The sequence below is a fragment of the Python bivittatus genome, unplaced genomic scaffold (genome assembly GCF_059951505.1).
Source record: "Python bivittatus isolate LINGU-HERP-01145 unplaced genomic scaffold, Pbiv_v1 ctg000330_np1212, whole genome shotgun sequence".
Lineage (NCBI taxonomy): Eukaryota > Metazoa > Chordata > Lepidosauria > Squamata > Pythonidae > Python > Python bivittatus.
Window position 1 is genome coordinate 36,638,077 of NW_028277058.1, and position 24,362 is coordinate 36,662,438.

The following is a 24,362-nucleotide window of genomic DNA, read 5'->3' on the forward strand; positions in this document are numbered from 1 at the left end:
ACTCTTGGTGGGTTACAATCTCATAAATTTACTCTAAAACATCCATAGTACAAAACATTAAATCAAAGTAAGAAATTAAAAAATGGCCATTAAAATGACCATATAGCATAATAGCTTAAAAATCGCAAACCAAACCAAAAAATACAACCAATAAATATATTCATCATTCAAAACCAATCCTAAATAGTTCTGTTTTCAGTAATTTTCAAAAAGCTAATGAAGTGGAAGCTGAGGGACAAGGATGACAAAGGGCAGGCCTGGCAACAGAAAAATATCTCTTCCTTGTCTAAAAACTTGCATATCTCTATGTAGCATCCTTTCTATTGGTTAGACTGACATTCTCAGAGCTTTCAACACTTCCTTGCCCTCTCAATTCAAGTTATTTCTCTTCTTATTCCAACCTATTCAATGCAGGGGCTTAGTGACTCACACTTTCTCCATAAAGGAGGAAAGCATACTTCAGACTGTTACTTGTTAATAGACTTAAGAAATTTAGGATTTTTTTTCTGTCTTACTTTCTAAATAAATATATATCTATATTTTATTTATGCAAGCATCAACCAAAAGTAATACTCATAAACATTAGTGTTTCTCCCTTTATACCCTCTTTCCTCATCTGCTAATAAAATAACAAGTACAGAAGAGGGCCTTTGAAAAGATTCTGGAAGGAGATGAAGTGTGTTTGTACGTTAAAAAGATATTTGTGCAGATATACTTCAGACTTCCTTCCAGCAGCAAGGTTCCCAGGGCCACTGGGATCAATGTATTTTCCACTTGCTTATACATAAGAAATTCAGTCTGGTAAATAGTGAAATGACATATTTAAGCCTTGATTTTACCTCTACAAGCACATATTGTTTAATAATTTAGTCTCAGTTGTTTTTTCGTAGTAATGGGATAGCAGTCTTGAACCCCACCCAAAACTTTGGGCTATGATTAAGTGCACCTTTTGCTGCCAGCTGTTATTCTATTGTTCAGAACAATAATAGATTACTCTTTCCATCCTGCCACAGAGACAATGCCGACTTCCAGTCTAGTCTCTGACTGAGGCATTCCAAACTAAGCCTCTTGAAGAAGCTGAAATGCAAAACCTGGTCAAACCCACACTATACATTCAGAAACCATTATTATTGGCTTAGCTTGCTTAATTTATTCTGGCTCTGGCAGAGCTAGTAGCATACTACCACACCAGGTCCTTGGGATCTGATTCTATTGGAATGTTGTTGTGAGGGCGAGTCTGCTTCCATTCAGGTTCATCTGAGATATTCAGAGAATATTTTGGATTCATCTGCAGCGCAAGGAAAAATTAAGATTCATTTCATGTTGATTCCTTAATTGTGTTGTGTTCTTTGTGTCTCGATGAGTGGACCAGGATGCATTAAACCTTCAGCAATTATATGTTGCCGTGAGGTTTTCTTTAACTATGAGCAACAATTGATAAAGTGTAAGCCATACAAGTAGCTTTCTAGCTTTAGCACTGCATTATATATAAACATTATAAACCATTATCTAAACATTTCTCAACATGACAGCTGCAAGCTAAGCAGGAGAGCAATATCAGGTAGGGATGGGTTGCAATTACAGTTTGGCTCTTAAATGAGGCATAGTTTCAGTTACTTTCTCCTACTTCCCACTACAGTAGGCTCTGTGCTTCTACCAGTAATATTTTTTTCTCCAAAAAGTCCTGCAGGCCCCATTTTTCTCTTCAAATTCCAGCATCTCCTTCTGTTAAGCAAAACACAGTTTATTGGCTGGTCAAAAGTGTCATCTCCTTCCTCATACAACTAGGAGAGGATATGACAGAGAGATATTTAAAGTTATGAAATTGCAGCACACATATTCTAGTCTTGTACCTGTTTATTCAGAAGACCAGTTTGCAAAGGATTACAGCTGTGGTTTAATTTCTGCCCACTCTCTGAAGCCAGCTTGGAATTGTACAAGGATGACTTGTGACTGGCACATTCTGATTTCATTTTCAAGAGCAATGTGCATAGGAAAAAAAAAAATTCTAATTAGGTAAAATAAGCAGCCAGAAAATCAGTTCTATCAAGAAGTACATAAAGCTGGAGCTATATAGTTGAATTCCAAATGTATAAATAGTTTCAGTTCTTAAAAGAAAGTTGGTAGGAGAGGCAAAATTCCCAAATATAATTTCTCTACCCAGGATTTTGCTAGGTAGAGGACATGGAAACCCATAAACTTGTAAAGATTCTTCTTTACTGGCACAGTATTAGCTCTTTAGATTGTTATATTTAGTTCCACACAGCATAGTATTCCAGACAGTGTTTCACTCATATTCAGCAAAGCATTTGAATATGATCTTAACTTCAGGTACTTGAATAATCCTATTGCTGGGTTGCAAATCTTTAAGCATTGCCAATGTGTGAGACCATTTTCAATTTACACTTTATTGACTAGCTCAGAGGTAAGTCGTAAGACAGCTTTGAGCATCCTGCAGAACTCTTAATATATAACATTCTCCTATTTACTTTAATTTGGCTAGATTGTGTTTAATAGGCCATCGGATATAGGCTAGCTTCCTTGTGATTACTTGAAACTGAAAATGAGGGAATACATTTCTGTTTCACCAGCTTTCTATTTTCTTTTTGTATGTGATATTGGAAACTTGTGTTTGTTGCATAGTAACGATACTTCCAAACCTAAGGCTTTATATGAAAAATTCTAATAAATATGAGCTGATGTTCTTCCTATCCAATACACAGTATTCCTGGCAGGAAGTTTATTTTATTTTATTTATTCATTTCAAGCATTTATAAGGCTGCCTAACTCAAACAATGTGACTCTGGGCAGCATACAACAAAAATAAGCATTAACAAAAAAGAAATAACCATACATCATTAAAAAATAACCTGATATATAAAATGGCAAGCTGATTGGGATATTAAAACAACCAAAAGGGGACTGCATTCAACTAGACCCAAAGACCTGGGAAAAGTGCCAGGTCTTAACCACTTTTGTAAAGGCTTGCCGTATATTGGGGGGAAAATGTTCCAAGTCCCATCAGATGGCAGTGTTTAAATGAGGGAACCTGGAGCATGTCCTCCCTATGGGAACATGTGGGGCAGGCAGATGTTCTTGGAAGCAGGTGGTCTGGCAGTTAGCCTAGTACTGTCATGTATGGCTTTAAAGATGATAATCAGCACCTTGAATTGCACCTGGAAGCCTATTGGGAGCCAATGCAGTCATGGAGGAGCAGTATCACTTGAGTGTAATGAGCTGTGCCCATAAGTACCTGCACCTCTGTATTCTGGAACAGCTGAAGCTTCCAGATGGTCTTCAAGGGCAGTCTCTTGTACAAAGTGTTGAAACTATCCAATCAGGAAGCCTCCCAGTCCAGGAACTGGCACAACAGGTACACAATATGAAGTTGTGCAAAGCCCCCCCTCCAGTCACAGCTATTACCTGCTCTTCAAGTAGGAGCTGTGAGGACCCCTAGATTGTGCGCCAAATCTGAACAGAGCAGTGCAACCCTGTGCAGAACCAAAGATGGAAACACTCCAGTTCCCAGATCCAGGGGACCTAAAATCCACAGCCACTCAGTCTTGGCAGGGTTGAGCCGCAAACTGTTCTTTCCTATCTAGATTCTCACAGCCTCCAGACACTGGAACAGGACCATGACAGCTTCATTTTGATGACCATGGACAGAGATGTACTGGGTATCATCATATTAATACTTCACCATGTACTGATGGATGATCTCACCCAGCAGCTTCATGTAGATATTAAAAAGGAGGGGGGAGAGGGGAGAGCCCAGAGGCACCCTGCAAAGCAGGGGCTTAGGACTTGACTGCTCCCCTCCCATCAACACCAGCTAGAACCAGTCCCAAAGAAAGGAGAACCACCGTAAAATAGTGTCGCCCCATTCCCAACGCCTTAAGCCAGTCCAGGGATACTATGATCAATGGTACTGAAAGCCACTGAGAGATCCAAGATGAATGCACTACCTCCCTCCTGAGCTCACTAGGTCATTAACAAGCATGACCAAGCTATCTCAGTATTATACTCTGGTTTGAATTTCAACTGGAAAGGGTTCAGATAATCTGCTTCCTCCAGGGCCCTCTGAAGCTGGAAGTGGACCACCTTCTCAACAACCTTCCCTAAAAAGGGAAGATTGGAAAAGTTGTCCAGATTGACTGGATCCAATAACGGTATCTTGAGGAGGGGGTGCACTACCCCCTTTTTCAAAGCCAGTGGAACCACCCCTTCTCTCAGGCATTTGCTACCACATGGATCCACTCACATGCCCTATCTCTGGAGGCCTTAACCAGCCAGGAGAGGCATGGATCTAAAATACAGGTAGCTGCATTCACAGCTCCAAAGATCCTGTCCACTTCTTGTGACTAACAGGCTCAAATCTGTTTGAGCATTAGTTGCAAATTCCTGCAACTAATGTTCAAATCCCAGGTAACGTACAAGACTGTAACTCAGTCACCTCCAAAGGATCTGCCCAACCCAGAGCAAATTTGAGTGAATCCATCCACCAGGTGTCAAAAACAATCCTCACAGCAATCCTGCAGATGTTGTACCGTTTCCTCTCTACCTGGAAGGGACCAGGTCTTCCTGAAAAGGTCTACCATCCAACACTTGGAGAACACATTAAGGGGAGAGAAATAAGCCTTTTTGTCACCCTCATTACCACAAGGTAGGCTCTAGAAAGGCTCTTACCTGTGTCTGGTCAGATTAACTCCTAGTTTTCCTCCAATGACCCTCTAGGCATCTCTTTTTTAACTTCATCCTCTGGAGGTCCTCTGAAAAATGGGGTGCACTGGGGTCTGTGCATAGAGAGAGTCTGCATAGGTGTAATCTAATCTAATGCTGCTGCTGCTGCTGCTGCTGCTGCTGCTGCCAACTCTTTACAGGCAGCAACCAAGGCCTCAGGTGAACCATATATCAAAGCCTCAGGGAAAACTCCAAGTTCCCTCTGAAATTCAGTGGCGTCCATTAGGTCCCTGGGACAGGCCAGTTGAATAGGCTGTGGGTTGTGTTACAGTAAACTCCAGGATCACCAGGGAGTGATCCATCACATCAAAGTCACATCACCCCAAGAAAAAAGCCAAGTCTAACTCGTGACCTGCCCTGGGGGTCAGGCCTGCAATAAGCTGAGTCAGGTCCATTCAGAACTCCATAAGTCCATGGTTGCCTAAGGTTCAATAACCAGTAACTGGGAATGTAGGCAGAGGGTTGGAGTGTGGGATTGATACAAGACTTTGCTCTCATGCTCCCTGTGTGCACCCCATCCCCACCTCCTGCCATATCTCCCATTGCCTGTCATCACAATATTCTCCCCCATCTCTAATCCCCTGACCAATCTCTCACCACCACCCCCTGCCCCTTTTTCCCAGCCATTAAGGTCCATTCACACCCCACTCATAAACCCTCTCCTCTAAGCTGGTAGGTTAGCACCAGGATGCTTCTGACAGTGCATTTAGCACCTCTGAGCCAACCCCCCTGCCTACTCACCCTCAAAAATCCAACTAACCCTTTCTCACCAGAGGTGGAGGGCAAAAAAAAGCACACAATCTTACCAAACTAATGCAGGGCTCTATTCCCCTTCCCATTCCACCCCCCAAATGTGTGCATGGGGGAATAGATGTCTCAAGCCTCAGCCATTCCTCAATCACTCTATCCCATAACCTGCCTCCATCCCACTCACAATCCTTCTTCCAACTTCTAGGCAGCTGCAGGACACTGGCTGAGCTTCGCCAAAGGTCATCGGCCAGCTCCCACTCCTGATGCTGCCTGACGCTACCACCATGCTTCATCCTCAGCCCTCCATAAACTCAGGGCCGGCTGAGACCATCCATCTTGCTCAACCACCAGACAACATTGGGAGCAGATCACAGCAAGCTGGGCATTGAGACCAGTGTTAGAAGGTTGGGGCATGTAGGCATTTTTATATATTAAGACATTTAGATGTTTAAACATTTAAATGTCTTAATATATAAAAATGTCTACATGCCCCAACCTTCTAACACCAGAACACAGAGGAGAGTCTTTGTTGGGGCTGCCGTGAAAGACATGCCCCCAAGCAACTGGGTGGAAACCTTTCTTAATAACTTCTTAACAGCTAGTCAGCAGCTCCAAATGCAGCACTGCTTCTTCCTCCTCACCACCAGCCCAGTACTGCCACTGCAGTATTCTTGCCGATAGCCTGATTGTGATCTGGGCACTTGGCAGCCAGCTTGCACTTATGACGGTTGCAGCGTCCTGGGGTCACATGATTGCCATTTGCGACCTTCCCAACTGGCTTCTGGCAAGCAAAATCAATGGCAAAACAAGTTATAGGCAAACTGGATTGTAGAAAAAAAGCCACATCATCAATCAGTTTGCAGAGAAGCAGACATCTGAACTAGAAGGGAGATGGAAGCAGACATATTACCTATTAGCTTGGGCTAATACAGTGGTGAAAACAAACTCAGGCCTGCATGTTTTCCTGTGGTAAGTCCTGAGCATCAAATAATATGGAGTGTGGGCCAAAACTCTTTATATATGATTATTGATACTATTGTCCATTAACTGAAGATTGCTTAAACAGGTTAATTTTTGAAGGTGTTTTCTATACATTTTATTTAATTAGTGACTCATGTTGTTGCTGTTTTAAATGGTCTGATAATTTTTCCTTTCCAATATTTGGAAAACTTGGCAAAATATAAGTGCAAATGAGCGAATGATAAAGCTGACCTTTTTTGAAAAGTCGAATTTTCTGTACCGTCTGAGATCATTACATGTGATCATAAGGGCTCATTGTGGGTGTGTTTGTTCATCTTCACTTTACAAAATAGGAAGTCAAACTCTGTACTAACTGTTGTAATGATTGAAGAGATAGGGGGAAAGAAGGTACCAACTGTCCCTAGTTAATCTCTGTTATTTTGCTGCAAACTAAATATATGAAGTGGACCCATGATTTAAAGCATCATAAGGAATAACTGACCGCTGATTAAATTATGCTAGAATTCTCTCTTCTAATACATCAGATATACATTTCACAATGGAAATTATGGCATTTATGATAAGGGATGTACAAAAGATTTCAGGCTTGAAAAGGCTGTTATGAGCATGTTGAGGTTGGAACAAAAAGTCATGTTCAAACAGCTTTGTCCTTATCTTTGAATAAAATGCACTGGTTTTGTTCCGAACTTGAAACAGCCATTTTGAACAATATTGCTTCAATTGTTCTGAGAGTCTCTGTTTGTCTAAAACCAACTGTGATTGGCTTTATTTTTTTTTCAGCCCACTATAAAGTGATTCTATTTCTACTGCTGTTGGAACAAAGTAGGGGGGGATGGGGCAAGGGAAAAATAGCATTTATTTAAATGCATGCTCAGAAATAGATGCTGCTATTAGGCCCCAGTCACCAACTTGTTTGTATGTTAGAGAGACAAATCTCAAGCCAGTAGACAGAGAAGTATATATTTCTGCTCCTGTTCTTGTTCAGGACTATATTGAGTGAATCATACTATATATGGTTTCTTGCTAGGCTTCTATAGCTGTTTCTGTGGGCAGGGTGGGAAAAAATGTACTTAAACTGTTACTTCTACCATTTCTTGTAGGAATTTAAATTTTTTTTTTCCAAAAAGTTTGTTTTGAAAAACCATTCCCTTGGCCATTTGTACATAAAGTGGGCAATAGGCCCTAGGGTGAAAAATAAAGTAGAAACAAGCTTACTTTTGCAATCCCATTGTTTCCTATGATAAGTTACTGAAAATGCCTCAGCTTTTGTTCTATGGTGGAACATGGAACGCAGAGATGTTCCAAGTTTTATTCCATTAGAAAACAGATGGAAAGTTCCAGTGGAACATTCTGAGTAAGTAGCAGTACTTCTTCTCACCTTTCAAACAGAAAATTTAGTATGGACTACCTTCCAATGACTTTTTCTACTTTGTCCATAACTTTGTTCATAATGAAAAAAAAACTTTATCACTTTCCAAATTTATCTCCAGCTCACATCCTTTCTAAATAGTCGTGTCTCTCATAGCAATATTAAGAAATTTGATTATATCATTATCAATATAATATTTCTTGTGTGTCTGGATTATAAGCTCTAAACCTTTTTCAGAATCTAGTTGGGATGAAGTTAATTCATATTCCTATATTGTCATGTAGTTTGTTTAAACAACTAGGATAGAAGCTGAATCAAGTTGTCATAACTGTGAGAAGTGGTTACATATGCTACATCCCATTAAAAAGAAGACAAATATCTTAACACTGCATGCTTTTCCATATATGTATGTGTGTTTATTCAAAACTGAAAGAAACAGTCTCTCTTATCCTCTTCCTTGAGCGTCTCCCTGTTCCAGTTAGAAATAAAAACAAGCACACATCCCAGGTTCCCTTTCATTGTTGCAATTTGTTTTATTTCTTCCTTTAAACATCCCTTTAAGGGTGAAATGAAATCCAACCATTTACAGAGAAAATGATTTCAGTATGTACACACTGATTTACCATTACAAAATTATTAATATAGGTATTATAAATTAGACTTTAGAGGACTTCTACTTATTTGGTGAGTCCCACATAAACCTTAGCCAACACAGGCCACAAAAGCTATTTCAGTTTGCTAGTATGAGATATCCCACATCCTTTCCTTGAGAAATAGAAGTCCAATTTTCAGGACTTCTCCCTGTGGTAATTATGCAGGACAGTGGTGCATCCTTGTTGCCAATTTTTGCTTTTAAGCCAATGTACCAAGCCTAGTATCTTCAATGACAAAGTAACACAATTACTTCTATGTCCTAAGTGTTATTAAGGCCTCTATTTCCTCCTGTACCCACACAGATGGACTTACGAGCAACATATTTTCTCTTTTAAAATTTCTCCAAAGATGGGAAAACACTCTGGAAGTGGACATAAATGAAGGTGAGGGCACTCCCTTCCTTTATTAAAGCAGTTAGCTTTTAATGGACTAAAAAGACATAATATCTTGTCCCTTACAATCTAAGCCAGAATGTGAGTACAGGTCATACATCCATCAGTTGAAACCAGGGGAAAAGAGAGAGAAAACAAAGTGATTGGCCAGGAGTAAGTAATGAATCAATATAAATATCAGTTCAAGTCCAAGTTCTGTTTAGCTGCAATTTTAAAAAATAATAGTTTCAACTACTGTACAATAATTCAGAACCTCCTTGTACAGTATACCTGCTAAAGAAAATGTACCTTCCTGTTTTTGTAATGCAGATGTTGGGAAGACAGTATGGAGTTTCATAGTAGGAGAAAGGGGGAAAGCAAGAGAAGAACTCACAGAGAATGAAATGATGAACACATAAATCCTCTAGTTAGTGTCAGGTATCTTATTTAACTAGAAAATCTTTTTTTAACCTGATGTTTTCCTAGATACCGAGACAGCAATTGTATTAATGTTCAGCCACCACAGATTTGCTTGGGAACTGCCATTCCAACAGCAGGTTGTGGAAAGCTAAAATAAGGTGTGCCAGAGTTGTAGTGAACATAAAAATGAGAATTAGAACAAATAGATAAAAGGGGAAGCATAATGCCAGCAGTCACCTAAGTTGCTGCCTATATTGTATAAGAGATTAAAAGATAATAAGATACTCAGGAACAGATTAAAGCCATGATTAGCCTAGTTCATATAAGAAGTAATTAAGATAATAGAACTTTCCTGGTCTCTGCTACGTAAGGCTGCAGAAAATGGAACACAGGACAGAGCACACCCCAATTGCAATCACAAAATTAGAACATCATAGAAGCTGGTAAGATAAACATCTCTCTCTTTACTGTACTGCTCTATATTGAGAGAAAATTATGTTCTATATAGAAGGTAACTGAATTCCCCCACTTGCAACTTAAGAGAGGCATAGCCTAGGACCAATATTACAGCCAGGTTTTATCAATCAAGCTTGAAAAAGAGTTAGGGAGAACTACACAGATGAGAAGCCAAGCTCTAAATGCAGTCTGCAAAATAGGCACCACTTGTTAACTACTGTACTCAGTATGGCTGTTTGACTGTGACAATTATGCTTAAACTTTTCTGGAGATTTGTTTGGGAACAGCAGAGTAGAATGGGGTGGGGTAAAGGCTGCAAAAGGAAGACATATTGTTACTCAACAACCATTAAGAGGCATTATCCAATTAGTTCTAGGTATTCATGAGGGCTGGGAAGAGGAAAGAAAAGAACCAGGAAGGAGGTTTAAGAAGCCAACTGTTATTTAAAGAGGCTCCTGTGTGTATTTGTGTAGCTTTTGGTTTATGCAATCTCTGGGTAGCATGGGGAATGGTTAGGAGCTAGAACCCAACAATATGTTGAAATCCATGTTACTCAAACCCAGGTTTGGTATGGACACTATAAGATACAGTGCTGTGGAGTCTGTTCTGAGCCTTTCTATAAAATATGGAAGAACTCTGAAAGTACTTTAGTTATCCCATCTTTTTCCACTTAAAGTCATGTGAGAAGTTTAAAAATAGAATTTAACTTCAGAATCAATGACACAGTTGAAGTCATAACTGCTACAGCAGCAATGCCATGCACAAAAGCTGTGCATTCATTACATCATTTTTAAAAGAAAGAAAGTGCCAGTAAGGATGAAACAGGGATAGGCCCCTTAACATTTACCCATGCAGAAGCAGCAATAACTCCACTATTACAGACCAGATGGATTTCCTTTGTTCACCACATTCAGTTGCATTACAGTGATGTACAAAGAATATTAGGTCTTCTGTTCGATTAGTCATCGGACATAGTAATTTCATTATAAGGTTGAAAGTCATATGTGTTGTTCAATTTATAGGCATGAGTCCTTACACATGGAGAATTGTACAGAAGGTCTCAATTAGGGCAGGCTCTTAAATCATCAAAAAGCTCTCCTCTCTTACTTGTCACACTCCACCCACCCACAGGATTTAATTCATTCATTTTCAGTAGCTTCTTCAGGTTAATGCTGTATTATGAGACCTGCACAGGTTAGCTCCATTTACTTTCTCTAAGTTATTAATGTCCTAAAATATTGGCATGCTAAGACATTTCCCAAAAGTAAGTGTCTCCCATACCCAACCCCACAGATACCCAAAGGATTTTTATTAGTGCAAAGTTCCTTACAGTCTGTTCTGTGAAACTGAATGCTAGTAGCTATATAATAAATAAATGTTCCTTATACTGGAAGTTTTTTTGAAGCCACCCTGTGCAAAAGGTGGTTGTTATTATTAATTAAAGCAAAGGTTTTACTGTAAATTCTTCTTTTCTCTCCCAATAGAGGTCAGTTTCAAGTTTCACTTTGGTGCAGTTAGAGACGGAGACCAGAACAAAGAGTCCTTTCAGTGTCCCAGAGGAATTTGGTGCTAACTTATCCATTTATAATGGGATCTGTTCCTTGTACACAATAGTGGAAGGGAAAGAAAATAAGAGGAGAAAAAGAGAGATGTGGCGTGGGGAGTAGAAAAAGTTGTAGAAAGGATAAAGGAGGAGCTCAGAAATGTTGCATTTTGGTGACAGATGGAGCTGAAAGTTTGTGCTAATAGGTGAATTAGAATTCATGGGCATTCATTGGAAAAGTCAGGCATAGCCTCACATATAGACGACAGCCAGTAGATTAAATGTGAGTCAAAATCAGCGTTGACTGAGCTAGAGGAAAGGGTACATTCTTCTAGGAAACTATGCATTCGTGATATAGCGAAAATGTCTTTTTATGTGGGGTTGATTGATTTGAACCCAGTGGTCAAATACACTTCAGCCTCCCAGTTCATGTCTCACTGAGTACAAAAGTGCAGTTTTTCCATGTTACAGTAGTTTGGGAGCACCTCTTCCATTTCTCTTTGTCCCCACTCAATATTGAAGAAGCATATCCTAATTACTGCTTTTTAACTGGAAGTTTGGAATTATAAGCACTGAAAGCTATGGCCTCTAGAGTATCTTTCCCCAGCTCTCCAAATATGAATTCCAACATATCTAGAGAACACTGCAGTGAAAAAGATTGGTCCTAGACCAAGGTGGACAACTTGCAGTCCTTCTGATGTTGTTGGATATCAACTCCTGTTATTTATTATGATTGACTGTGCAGATAGACTTCCTGTTGGTTGAAGTTTAATCAGAACCAGAGAACAATTGAGTTGTGGCCTAGATTCTCATTTCCTCACAAGAGTGGGGGGAAAACACTTCCTGCATCTGCAATGAAGGAATACTAAAAAGTCTTGGTGTTTCACCACCTTCATTTCCTCACCAGTGTTTCTTTTGCTATTGCTACACATTTGCTTTAGCATAGCCATATGACAACTGAAATACTGTTTTCTGTTGTGCCCAACATAGTTCTCCTTTGACATGACAAATCCCTCTTATATTTAAGGCATATGTATCTTCTCTGGCTCAGTTTAATTTTATAATAGAGCAGGGTACAACGTCTATAGAGGGAAAGTTTAACATAATTTAATATTGACAAAGAGTACTTTATGCTGATGCACAAGATTAAAAGTAGTACAAGTCTCTTCTTGGTAACATGACAAATTTCAAGCAAGCTCAGGGCTGCTTTGTTCTGTCATTCCAAAGCTGCTTACCATAAAATAATTTCTTTTTAAACCATTCATGAATTCACCCAACCATGTTTACATGGTGCAACCAACAGAATATTACTTTGTTGGTGAAGGAGCCACCCTGTGATTAGCTTGAAGCACAAACGGAAAAATCCTGTTCATCTTCTCCCAGCTCAAATCCACATTCCTGAAATTTTGCTACTGGAAAAGAGCATTCACAAGACTCAGTGCCGAACCAAAAGTCAATATTTAGAGATTCACCACATAAAAAAAGTTAGAGGATGAACTGGCAGAGTACATTGCTCAGACAAAATGTGCAAAAGACAAATCGCATACAACATGGTTTGCATCCTCTAGAATGGTGGGAATTCACATAAAGGCAGAAAAGTGTGTGAAATGCTGGGTGGATCAAACAGGGAAAGAAGTGCATACCAGGATAACACATTATGACAAAGAACCTCTTTTTGAGCTCCTCCTCATTGTTTCATATATTTTTCTAGCAGCTAACAGAACGTAGGCCTTAACATGTTTTTCATCTTGATGTAGGGCCAGAGACACACAAAAGGAATTTGGGTAGCCACTGATATATTTCATTGAAAGGAAAAGCTGCAAAAATCAATGGAACACAGAAATGCTTGGCATCCAGATTATAACTGTTGGATTCTCATTTCATTTCCATCAAATACACACCCTCCCTCCCCCTGTCTCTGCCTTTGCAAACCAAATTATTGGTATAGCAACAATATTATCTTGTCCTCAAAACAGTGGCATCATAGAGCCAAGTATCTTTGCACTTCTCCTGTTTCAGAAGTAGTAAGACGGGCACTGGAGCTGACCTCTCCTTTCCTTTGAAGCATTAAACACACCCTGTTTTAGCTGAAAAATGTAAACACCATGTTTTGTTGCTGAAGAAGAGGGAAGTGTATCTGTGATAGCTATATTCTTTTCAAATCTGTGGGCTACAGGTTGTGCTGTCATCTTATTCTTATATTAAAGGCTGGCTAGCTATCCAAAATATATCCAAAAATCAGACAGCTTTTCAACCTTCATACCCTGCCAGTTTGTAGAGTTTCCCTGAATGTCTATAATCATGAGATGGAAAGCAGAATTCTTTGGTGCTACTATGCTCCCAGTTTGTGTGTGCTCCCATCTTTACACCCTAATATAGCAGATGCACATGGCAAAATATAAAGATCCTAGATGAGCTCAATGTCCAATTTCACTGACAAAATATCTCTTAGTGGCAGGATATTAGGAAAGCAGAAACTTAACCGTCGCTGATGTCAAATTACTTAGAAGAAATTGGGGTTTAAAAATGGAATTGAATGCCATCCTCAGCTATACTACAAAGGCTGTAGAGGCTTTGGCACACTCCTACCCTCGCACATCCACTGCATGCTCCCCAGATCCCATGTCTTATGGATGCGTCCTGCATCAGTTTTCCTCCATCCTACAAAATGCTAGTTCTGGGGGACAGGAGTGCTCCTAGTTATTCACATAACTAGGAGTCCCCCCTCCACACACACATACCCTAAGTATCTTGTCTGCAGTGGGGCTGACAGAGGTTAGAGAGAATGTACACATCCCAGCAGAACAGGGCAGGGAACAAAAAACAAAAGATACAGTCTCACTTTCCCTTTTTCCAGAAGATCCTGTTTTCTCATGCAAGCCCACTCCCCTCACCCAGTCCCCTTTGCCTTCTGGTAGGGATTTTCCAACAAGTAACAAAACCGTTGATAATTCTTCAACAGATATTTGGGGGCATACATTTGTTCTTTGGGGTCTGCAGGTGGATACTCCTGGGTGGTGCCATCAAACCACCCACCAGTCCGGATTAACTCCCGAATATAGTTAAGGTCTCGCTTGTCCTCATAGTCACCCCAACGGGGAAAGTCCCCATTCTGAGCTGACACCAGTTTAAAATAAATTCCTTCAGGTGTAAAGCACCAAGAGCAGTGCCAGCCAGCAAAGTGGAGCGGACTGCCCAGTGACCACTGTACTAGGATGTGACCTGTGCTGTTTTCGTACTGCCGAAAACCTGGCATGGTATAATACTCTCTCCGGCGCAGGCGAATTCCATCAGTGGCATAAACCGCCTGGAGCATTCCAACTGTGCAACCAGAAACCACTTCCAGAGTGCCAGGCTGCTTCCAGAAGAATCCGTAGAGAGATTTGCGCATGTGGAAGGCAAAAGGCTCTGTCCAACCATCGTAGAGTTTGAGAAAAAGCACACCGTCACGGGCTGGGATTTCATCTGCATCATCAATTATGAAAACATCATCAGGTCGCAAATTGCGGAGGCGGGAAATGCCATCTCGAGTTAGAAAAGTGCGCAGGTAATCATCAGCAATCCAGCCATCCTGGCGCCCGCCAGGGGGAAAGTGATCCAGGAAGACATAGAGCACCTTGTGGCGGATGTAATCAAAGGAACCATTGAGTAGCATCTCACGGAACTTGAGAGGGCGTGGCTCACCATATGCTGTGAAATTTGATTCACAAACCACAAAGGCATCCACCACATCACCCAGCTCATGAAAACGCACGTCCAAGAGGTCAAATTCATGATTCACATTGATGGCATTGATGACTCTTCGGGGCACCTCCCGTGGCATCAGACGGTCTTTTGTGGGGAGATTTGAATACTGAACCACAGTGGGGACACCACAGCTGGGTCCATGCCAGCCTGTCAGACACATGCACTCCACCCATTTACGTCGTTTCGTCCCAGTGGCACTCAGAGGCTTACGGCCTGTGCGCCCTGATATAACTCCCTCTATCTTCTCATCTGGCCGTCCTGCTAGTGGCTTTTCCAGTATCTTAGTCCCTGGCTTGAAGCAGACACCACCAGCTTTGGTGTGTACAAAGTATTCTGCAGTGTCTTCAGGCAGCACAAACTCAGCTTTGTGCAGCTCTTCACTGGCTCTGCTTGGAGAGAGAGGCTGAAGCAGCGGTGAGTGGGAATACAGTGGTGTACGGAGGATTTCTGGACCCCCAGACTCAGGGCTAGCCTGAGGTGTGACCGGTGCATTGTTCCAGAATAAGTTAGACACCAGGTTAGGGCTAAGCGATGCCAGCTCCCTGGGGAATGTGACATAGGAGAGGGCCTTCAAGAAATGAAGGAAGGAGATGAGGCAGAGACCAGCCATGCACAGAGTCAAAAAGAGCTTGTGGCGTCTCATCTTCATCCTGTGATGGAGGGAAAGGGAAGAGAGAGAACGTTATGTCATTTCTTTTCACCTAGTTTACAAGAATGCTTAATCACATCCAAATGTCTGTTTCCCCATTACAATCATTCATTAACATAGGACACTAGCAATAATGCTTTAGACAGGTTAGATAAATAATAGAAGAATATAAACCCACTGCTATGTCTATAAAAAGTGCCTTTTCCACATATAGGACAGAGGGAGTAAGCTATTTGGAGATGTACAACGTTAATATGGGAAATGTAGCATCTACCCAATAGGATAAAACCAATGCAAAAATAATTCTGTCACGCTATGAAGCCTACTCCAACCTCAGTCACTGAGCCTTGGTGTCCTAGACAAGGCTGTGGTTGCAGATTGATTAGTAGGTCTTCTCAGTTGTTTGTCTTCTCCTGCTCTGAATCTTGAGGTTTTGGTGGCTGTGATGGAGGTAGGACCAACAAGTCTTACTATTCTTATATGGAACTTTGTATTAATGCTATGGTATTCATGTAATTTCTTTTCTAAATGTCAGGTTGCCTTGAGAGTTTTGCTCTGAATGATGGCCTGTGAAAGCACTACAGAAAACTAACGAAGCAGTTAAATTACATATAGAGATAGCACTGCTGCCATTTTGACATAACTATATGAACACTTACATATTAATTTGTGCAAAAATGCTATATCCAGTTAAGTAATTAGTGTTAGTTGAAAAGAGAGTATTATTCCAATATTATACAGTCTGAGGATGAGGATGATAAGTCACTGTGAAATGATCCAGATTTGAAGTGGGAAAAGTGGTTCAGAATGCACATGATGCCTCTTGGCATCTTCTTAAATCAAATGTCTTTTCCCGGGATTGCACAGGAGAGCAGCACAAACCCACAAAAAGAGGCAACTTCTTTAAGGACACTATGGGTGCCAAGTGAGTGCCATCAATAATCCTTTCCCCCACAAAACTGAATCACAGTCCTAAAATTTTATATCTTGGCTTTCCTTCAGCCTAAAAGAGTTTACAAGGGGATTGCCCATTATTCCCCACAACAGCAACCCTGAGACGAAGGTTGGTCTAAGAGAGAATTATTGGCTCAGTGAGTTTTCTACATAGTTCTTCTTATACCTAAAAGGAAGAAAATGCTAGAGTTGGCAAGGAAAACAGCATCCTTTGTGGACACTATGGGTCATATGGACCTTGAAAATTGTTCCCAAACCAACACTGGAGCTGTTTAGTACGTTGAATTTTTGATTTAGTTGCTAATTTTGCTATTAAAGCAGGGCTAAGAAACCTCTGGCCCTCAAGGTGTTTCTATCTGCAACTCCTTTTGACCCTACTATAGTTTGGCAGTATCAGGAGGGCTGTGATTTCTCTCATACTGAATAAATGTATTTAATTTAATTTAATTAGAATGCTATCTGGGCTTTTCCCCCTTCTTTCTGCGAGCAGTTTAATTTCTTTAAAGAAAGCAAAATGAAAGTTTAAATTATGGGGAAAGGTATTGCTTTTGCTATTGGAAGAGAGATGCAGAAGTAATGCAGATGCAAATACAAATACAGTCTTTCAATTGTCAGAGGCTTTTTCACTATCTTCAAAATGACAAGAAGAATTCATACAATTCATACAAAGGAGGAATAGTTTCAGATGTTGCCACAAATGGCTATTTACAGGACTACAGGGCAGGTGCAAACGGAAACAATTCATGGAATTGATTCAGATTGAACAATTCAAAGGACCAAATGGAACAATTCAAAGGACCAAGACTGTTATATCTAAATTAGAAGAGAAAGAAAAACTTTTAATTTCCAGTTTTCATTATATGCAGCTAAGATAGACTAAATCCCTCAAAATTGGTTTAGATCACTTAAGAAAATTCCCAAATTCAGATCAGGTGAATTAATGATAAAAATATTGAAGCTTTAACATTTTTACTCAGCTTTTCTACAGCTGAGTGGAAATTCCATTCCAGCACTAATGTCATCTAGCATAAGCAAGGAAGCCCAATATACATCTTCATGAGTTTCCCATTGAAATAATATAGAAAATATTATACTTGAACTATTGTTTAATTTGTTTGTTAACTGAATAATTTGCATGTCTGCTCAATAGTTCTTAATGCAGTCTAGTCTAACATATATATAGACACTTACACACATGTGGGTTTATACACATATATACACAGAGAAGGAGAAAGGGATTAAGATATTTCATCAGAATCATGGGTAGGAATCAACCATGAAAATGCAGGACACTTCAGTTAAGATTGCTTCCCAGCATCCTTTGTTCACCAAGTGAAGGATGGGTTCATGCTTTCAAGGATGCTTCTGAAATTTTCTGTATCTTTCAGCTGTAACTTCAATGTGAGCTGCACCGAGAAATTCCTGTGTATGTTGATCTTCTAGAGGTGGTAATTACACTTACAGAAGCAGAAAGGGGGGAAAGTACTGTTCCATGGAGGAAATCAGTCTTCCAGTGGTTCATGCATCCAAAACAACAATTTAAATTTGTCAATACTTTGGATCTTCTTATCGTACATTAAGGCCAGTATTTCATCATTTGGGAACCACACACTGTATCTCTTCAATGTAGAACCATATGCTTACAGAAGACTTTATGCTGCTGTCACTTTATTTCTTCCTCTTTCTGTCTTTCAATGCATCTTTATTGCAATTCAGGAATTGACACCATCATTATGTACTTTTCCTGATTTCCACATCTGATTATTGTCCAGCAGAAAAACTCAAAGCAAAGGAAGCTCATAGCAAAGTAATACATTGTGATAAACTTCACACTGTCAGAAAAAGGGGAAAAGAGACAAGAAGTGGGTGGTGACAGCTCTTTCTATTTTCTGGTGTATAATTTTGCCTCAAGAGATTATTGAACCAGCCCATTTTCTGTGCTCTAAAAAAAATAGAAGTGCAACATTTTGGAATTAGTCATTGCTGAAATTAATTATTATTAATGGGCTGACTGACAAAAAAGGTACCTTGAATTTCACTTTACCCTCTATTGTATCTTCTCACTTTACTATCCCCTGCAAATGCAATAAGGATATTGTCTCTTATATTAGGGAAGCCACCTTCCCAGGTGGACAGAAATTAAGTTAAAGAGGTGTTCAGTTTTCATCCCTTCTTTCTGAACATAAGGTTTGCACTTTTTGGTATTATAGAATTCAATGCTTGAGATATATATTGGAGATAATCTAGTCTAACCACTTGTTCATTACAGGATATACAATACAGAACCCAGCTAAAGCAGGATCCGTAGCCCTCCAGCTTTAGATGCCACCCCCATGGCTCCTCCCAAAGTTGCTACTTATTTATTTTTCAGGCCTTCTACAAAATTAAACTGTATTTAATTTCATTTGAATTTTAAATAAATCACATTTAGTTTGTCCTCCTCGTTGCTGTTCAGAATCCAGCTTTTGGCATGCCAGTCCAAAGCTTCTGGCATGCCAATCCACAGGTAAGTGCAGTCCTTGGTCCCAAAACAGCCATGTATCCCTTAATTACAGAATTGACAATATATGATTGTCCAGCCTCTGCTTCAGTATCTCAAGTGAAAAAGAACCCATCACTTCCCAAAGTAGTCTGTGACAGTGTCACAACTCTTAGCATAAATTGTTTCCCTGAAGTTTTAAATTCTTGGTCCTAATCTGTCTTTGAATAACAGAGAAGTTTGCTCCATCTTCTGCATGACAGCCCTTCAGGTAACTGAGAACTAAGACTATGGTTTCTCTAGGTGAACTATCTCCATCTCTTTCAACTTTCCCTCAAAAGACAACTGTAATCTATCTGTCTCTCCAAGGTTTTTTTAGAGCATTACAAGTTGTTCTGATATATACAACTCATTCATACTACTTGCTTGGGACACTGCTTTAAGTTCCTTTGCTTTACCCTTCCTTCTCACCAGTATCTATACACAAAGAAAACAGTTGCTACATTAAACTAGCTGGCTAGCACAGGAAAATCTTCCCTCCCGTCTTTCTGAACCCTGAAAAAACACAACTCAATCTAATGAGTTCAAGAATCAGAGACCTAAATAAAGTTGTCTATTTTTTATTTCCCTGTCTACTTAGCCTGTCTACGTAAATAATTGTCAGTCTTCCTGTTCAAGAACAGATGCCAAAAAGTGAAACAGGAAGTCCCAAAGTCCAGTTAATCCATGCAAAAGACATCTACCAAATCCTCTTTTCACTACACCATACCATTCTATCCTTGCAAATCAACCTCACTTCTGCCATGTCCAAACTTAGCATCATGCCACGCCTTTTGTTTTTAAATTTCTCACCTCTCAACCCTGAGTTTCTCATTCTTACCCTTCCTATCAACCCATCCACTCTTCCATATATTTGTTTTGTGATTCATTACCCATTCATCATCTTTAGACCAAACCACCTCAAGGTACTTCTTTCACTCTTTTGTATTCAATCCACATCTCTTCATCATTGTTACAGTATTTTATATGTTTAAGTCTTTGTTAGATTTTGTTCCATTTTATTCTTGCTAGTGTAGCTTTAAGAAGAAAAGGCTCTTCTTCTTTTCCATTGTTTTACTCATGGCCATGTTAAGTTTTAGAAAAAAGCAAGCCTACCTCCTTTTTTTCTTCCTTCTTGTTCCTCTACCCTTGAATTTTCCTCCATGCTTTTTCATTGTTATTCCAATGCATTGTCAGCATTATGAATTTTTCCCCATCACTGAAGAGATTAAATCTCTTTTATGTCTCTAAGATTGCTTTACCTGATCATAAACATACTTTGTTATAAATTTTTCCTGTTTACACTGCTTGTTGAGGGTCTATAACTGTTAAATACTGTGAATCGTTGTTATCTAGCTCTATCCTTGATTACTGTTAATAGTTCAACCTCCTGACCACTAAAGCTCATCAAGGTATTCCCTCTATCATTGTTTCTATTATTTCCTCTCCTTTGTTTGTATTGTCCTTTTGACTTTAAGCTTACATATGTAGAAGCTTTGGGACTGTGCTCTGATTTTCTCAAGTGGCTAGCTTGTACTATTTCAAACTGCAGATGGGAAAAGGGAATCCTCACTTTAGTGGCATATCCCAGTTCACCTCTACCTCCTTCCAACAATCAACTATTTCTAACTTCACCTACAAACATGCCCTTTGCTAATACCACTCTGGCTGCCAAGAGGCACATGATGTACTACAACCTGACCTTCCATTTTGCTATAGCCATCCTAGTTCATTGCATTCATTCGCTGCAAAATTAAACAGTTTGAATTGTTTCTGTTCTTGAATGCTCCTTGCTTTTATACAATTGAAAGCCAATTAGGATCTGTAAACATTCCTAAGGGACAGGTATAAATCTTAATTGCTAACTACGTTGGTCTGCAATCCCAAATTTTTGTGCTTTCAAGATCCCCAAGGCTATACTGTGGATATACTCAACATTATGAGTTGTCAGTTTTCAGCAGGCGAACAATAGATAATGGGTGTATTAAGCCTATGTTAGTTTTAATGCACCTATTAATCTTAAAACATAGCCAGCCTGAAAAAGCAAAAAAAAAAAAAAAAGTAGATTGGAAAAATTTAACCCAGTCCCCTCTACTGATACATGTCACTGCTATGCCTTCTGTGACTACTGGTGTCAACCCTTCAAGGTAGACCAGGTCAGGAAACAGACTGCACAAGGAGTACTGGAACTCTACTTTATTGCTGGAGGGTATAATAACAGGATCTTGAAAGTCTGGCAGTTTCCCTCTACCCCCTCTTATATCAGACCAAATCCAGGTGAAGTTATCTTGAGTTTCTTTTCACTCCTTCTTCCTTCCAAGATGTAAATTGATGTTTACTTAATGATTCTTGCATTCCTTCTTCAGGTTTATCTCCACAGTCCTCTGCACCACCTCCCTCATCAGACTCAGTCTCCCCTCCCACCAACAAAGATGACACTGGAAAGTTACTATGGGAACCAACTACAGATCACTTCCCTCACCCTCAGTTGTCAGCTCCTCTGAGATATAAATGGGATGTACCCTATGAATAAGCAGTCACAGACCATGAAAGGTAGCACCAGTAGGATGTGGGGAATTGTGGGGAAGAACACAGTTCTACAAAATGCCACAGAAATGTAAAAATGGCCCTGTGACAAGGCAAGAATGGACCACCTTAAAAGTCCAATCGCATCTCTCTTGCTGCAGATACCAGTATAGACTGTATTGGCATAGGGCCACGATGAATTACATTGGCTTATGTCCAGGCAGCCACAGGTGGAACTCGGTTGAGGCACTATGAGGAAGAAAGCAATGGCAAGCTACTTTTTCACATACGTCAAGAATACTCCTGGAGAGAAGCTCAAAAACAACATTGCTGAAAGATGAGACTCTCAGATCTGGAGGTAACTACTTGGCTACTGTATAAGAACAAACGTTTTATCAGGTAGGTCTAGAAGTATGACAGGACAGGTTCCAAACCTTCAGGAAGTCCAATTGTTGATGTAGGCAGTACTGAAAGAAAAGCTCAGAGCCTTTTAGAAATACTAAAACGGGAATGTAGAACATCTGCAGTATGAACCAAGGAAAGCTGGATAGTCTTAAAGTGAAAATGGCATGGACTAGGACAGAAATTCTAGGAGTAAGTAAACTAAAATGTTTAGGAATGGGACATTTCCAATCAGATGAATTCAAAATTTTCTATTCTGGAAATGAAATTCAGAGAAAGAATGGAGTAGGAATTATTGTTCCAAAATATATTGCCGCATATGTAATGGGAAACTACTCAATCAGGGATAGAATAATTTCTATCAGGATTCATGGATGGCCATTCAACTTCACAATTATACTGGTCTATGTACCAAAGACAAACATTGAGGCACATGATGAATTCTGTGGAAGATTATAACAAGTATTTAGATTAAACAGTAATGTTCTATAACTATTGGTGACTGTAATGCAAAAGTTGGGGAGGAACCTATATTGAAAACTGTTGAAAAATGTGGACTACAAACCTATAATGATGCAAGACAATGGCTGATAGACTTACATATAGAAAATAGGCTGAGCATTGCTAACACATTATTTCAATAACATAAAAGATGGCTGTACACCTGGATGTCTCCAAATGGACAACATCATAATCAAAGTGATTACATTTTATGTAGCAAAAGATGGAAAAGCTCTATGTTGCATTGCAAAACACTGCTGGTGTTGACAATGGATCAGACTATCAGCTACTAAGAAATACACAACAGGCTGAAAAAGACTAGAAAAGATCCAATTCCAATGAGAAATAACCTAGAACCTATTCCAGAAGAATAGAAGATTGAGGTTGGAAACAAATTTTTTAAAAATTGGACCTAGTAGACAGAGAGCCCAAGGAATTGTGGGAAGTAGTTAAAATATTAAGCCAAAAAGTACATATCAAGATCCAGAAGGAAACAACATATTGGCTATCAAAGAAGATCATAGAAATACTGAATGAAAGAAGTCCTGGCAAAAGCCAGAGGAGGTTTTGGGGAAACTAGAGAATTTAATACCAAAATTCCAATGACAGGCAATAAGAGATAAAGAGCTGTATCTGGACTTTTATATGTAAAACAGAAGAAAATAACTGAACAGGAAGAACAAGGGGACTATTTAAGAAAATCAAAGAAATCACAGGAACATTCCAACCTCATAAGGAACAACCATTGAAAGGAGTTAATGATGGAACATAATGTAAAAAAAAAAGATGGAAGGAATGCACAGAAAACTTGTATAAGAAGACCAACTTATATGAGATCCTATTCAAGAGAGAAGAATATGAAGAGAAACCAATGCTGCTTGAAGAAGAAGTTAGATGGGCTGGCAAACAGGAAAGTCCCCGGGGTGGATGAAATCTCCACAGAGTTCCTAAAGGAGGCCAGCACGGATAGAATAAAATTCATGACAGCCCTCTGTCAACAAATAGGGAAAAAAACAGCATAGCCCAAAGACTGGAAAAGGTCTGTCTATATCCTAATCCTGAAAAGGGGGGATTGAAAGGAATGTTCTAATAGGACAATAGAACTGAAACCACATGCCAGCAAAACACTTGAAAATTCTGCAAAAAAGGTTAAATTCTTTCACAGAGAGAAAAGAGGCAATTGAAGAAGCAGGCTTCAGAAAAAAGCAGGGGAACATGAGATCCTATAGCTAGCATTAGGTGGATGGTGGAAACAGCAAAAAAATACAGTGGTGCTTAAAATTTTGTGAACCACCTTGAATTTTCAATATTTCTGCATAATATGACCTAAAACATGATCTGCTGTCCACACAAGCCCTAAAACTAGATAGAGAACCCAATTAAACAAATGAGTCAAAAACATTACACTTGTTCCTTTATGTATTGAGGAAAATGATCCAAAGCTACATATTGTACAGATGGAGGGATAGACTACACAAGAACAAGTGGAAGAAGAGTGATCCCTTTGAGATATCTTGCTGGAGAAGGCTGCTTCATATTCCATGGACAACCAAGAGAATCAAGATTTCAGTACTACGGTACATCAAGCAAGAATTCCCACTGGAAACAAGGATCATGAAACAAAAACGATGTTAGTTTGTGGAGTCCTTGGGGTTCTGTGAGCTTGGTTCTTTTTCTTGCAAATGTTTTATTACCCGGCTAGGTAACATCTTCAGTGCTAAAATGGGTTGGGGTTTGCTCTCTATTTATATACTGTGGCGTGCCTTGCCAGTGCTGGTGGG

At 39.7% G+C, this 24,362-nt stretch overlaps 1 protein-coding gene across 1 annotated transcript in view; it reads right to left on the bottom strand.

Annotated features, from left to right (window-relative positions):
- Window positions 1-8,316: 8,316 nt before the first annotated feature.
- MGAT3 (beta-1,4-mannosyl-glycoprotein 4-beta-N-acetylglucosaminyltransferase) overlaps window positions 8,317-24,362 on the bottom strand; it is a 42,869-nt gene continuing 26,823 nt past the window's right edge. Inside the window, exon 2 of the mRNA XM_015890351.3 lies at window positions 8,317-15,681. Within this exon, the coding sequence (XP_015745837.1) occupies window positions 14,175-15,680 (1,506 nt within the window). The 5' untranslated portion in view covers window position 15,681 and the 3' untranslated portion in view covers window positions 8,317-14,174. The remainder of the gene's footprint in view (window positions 15,682-24,362) is intronic.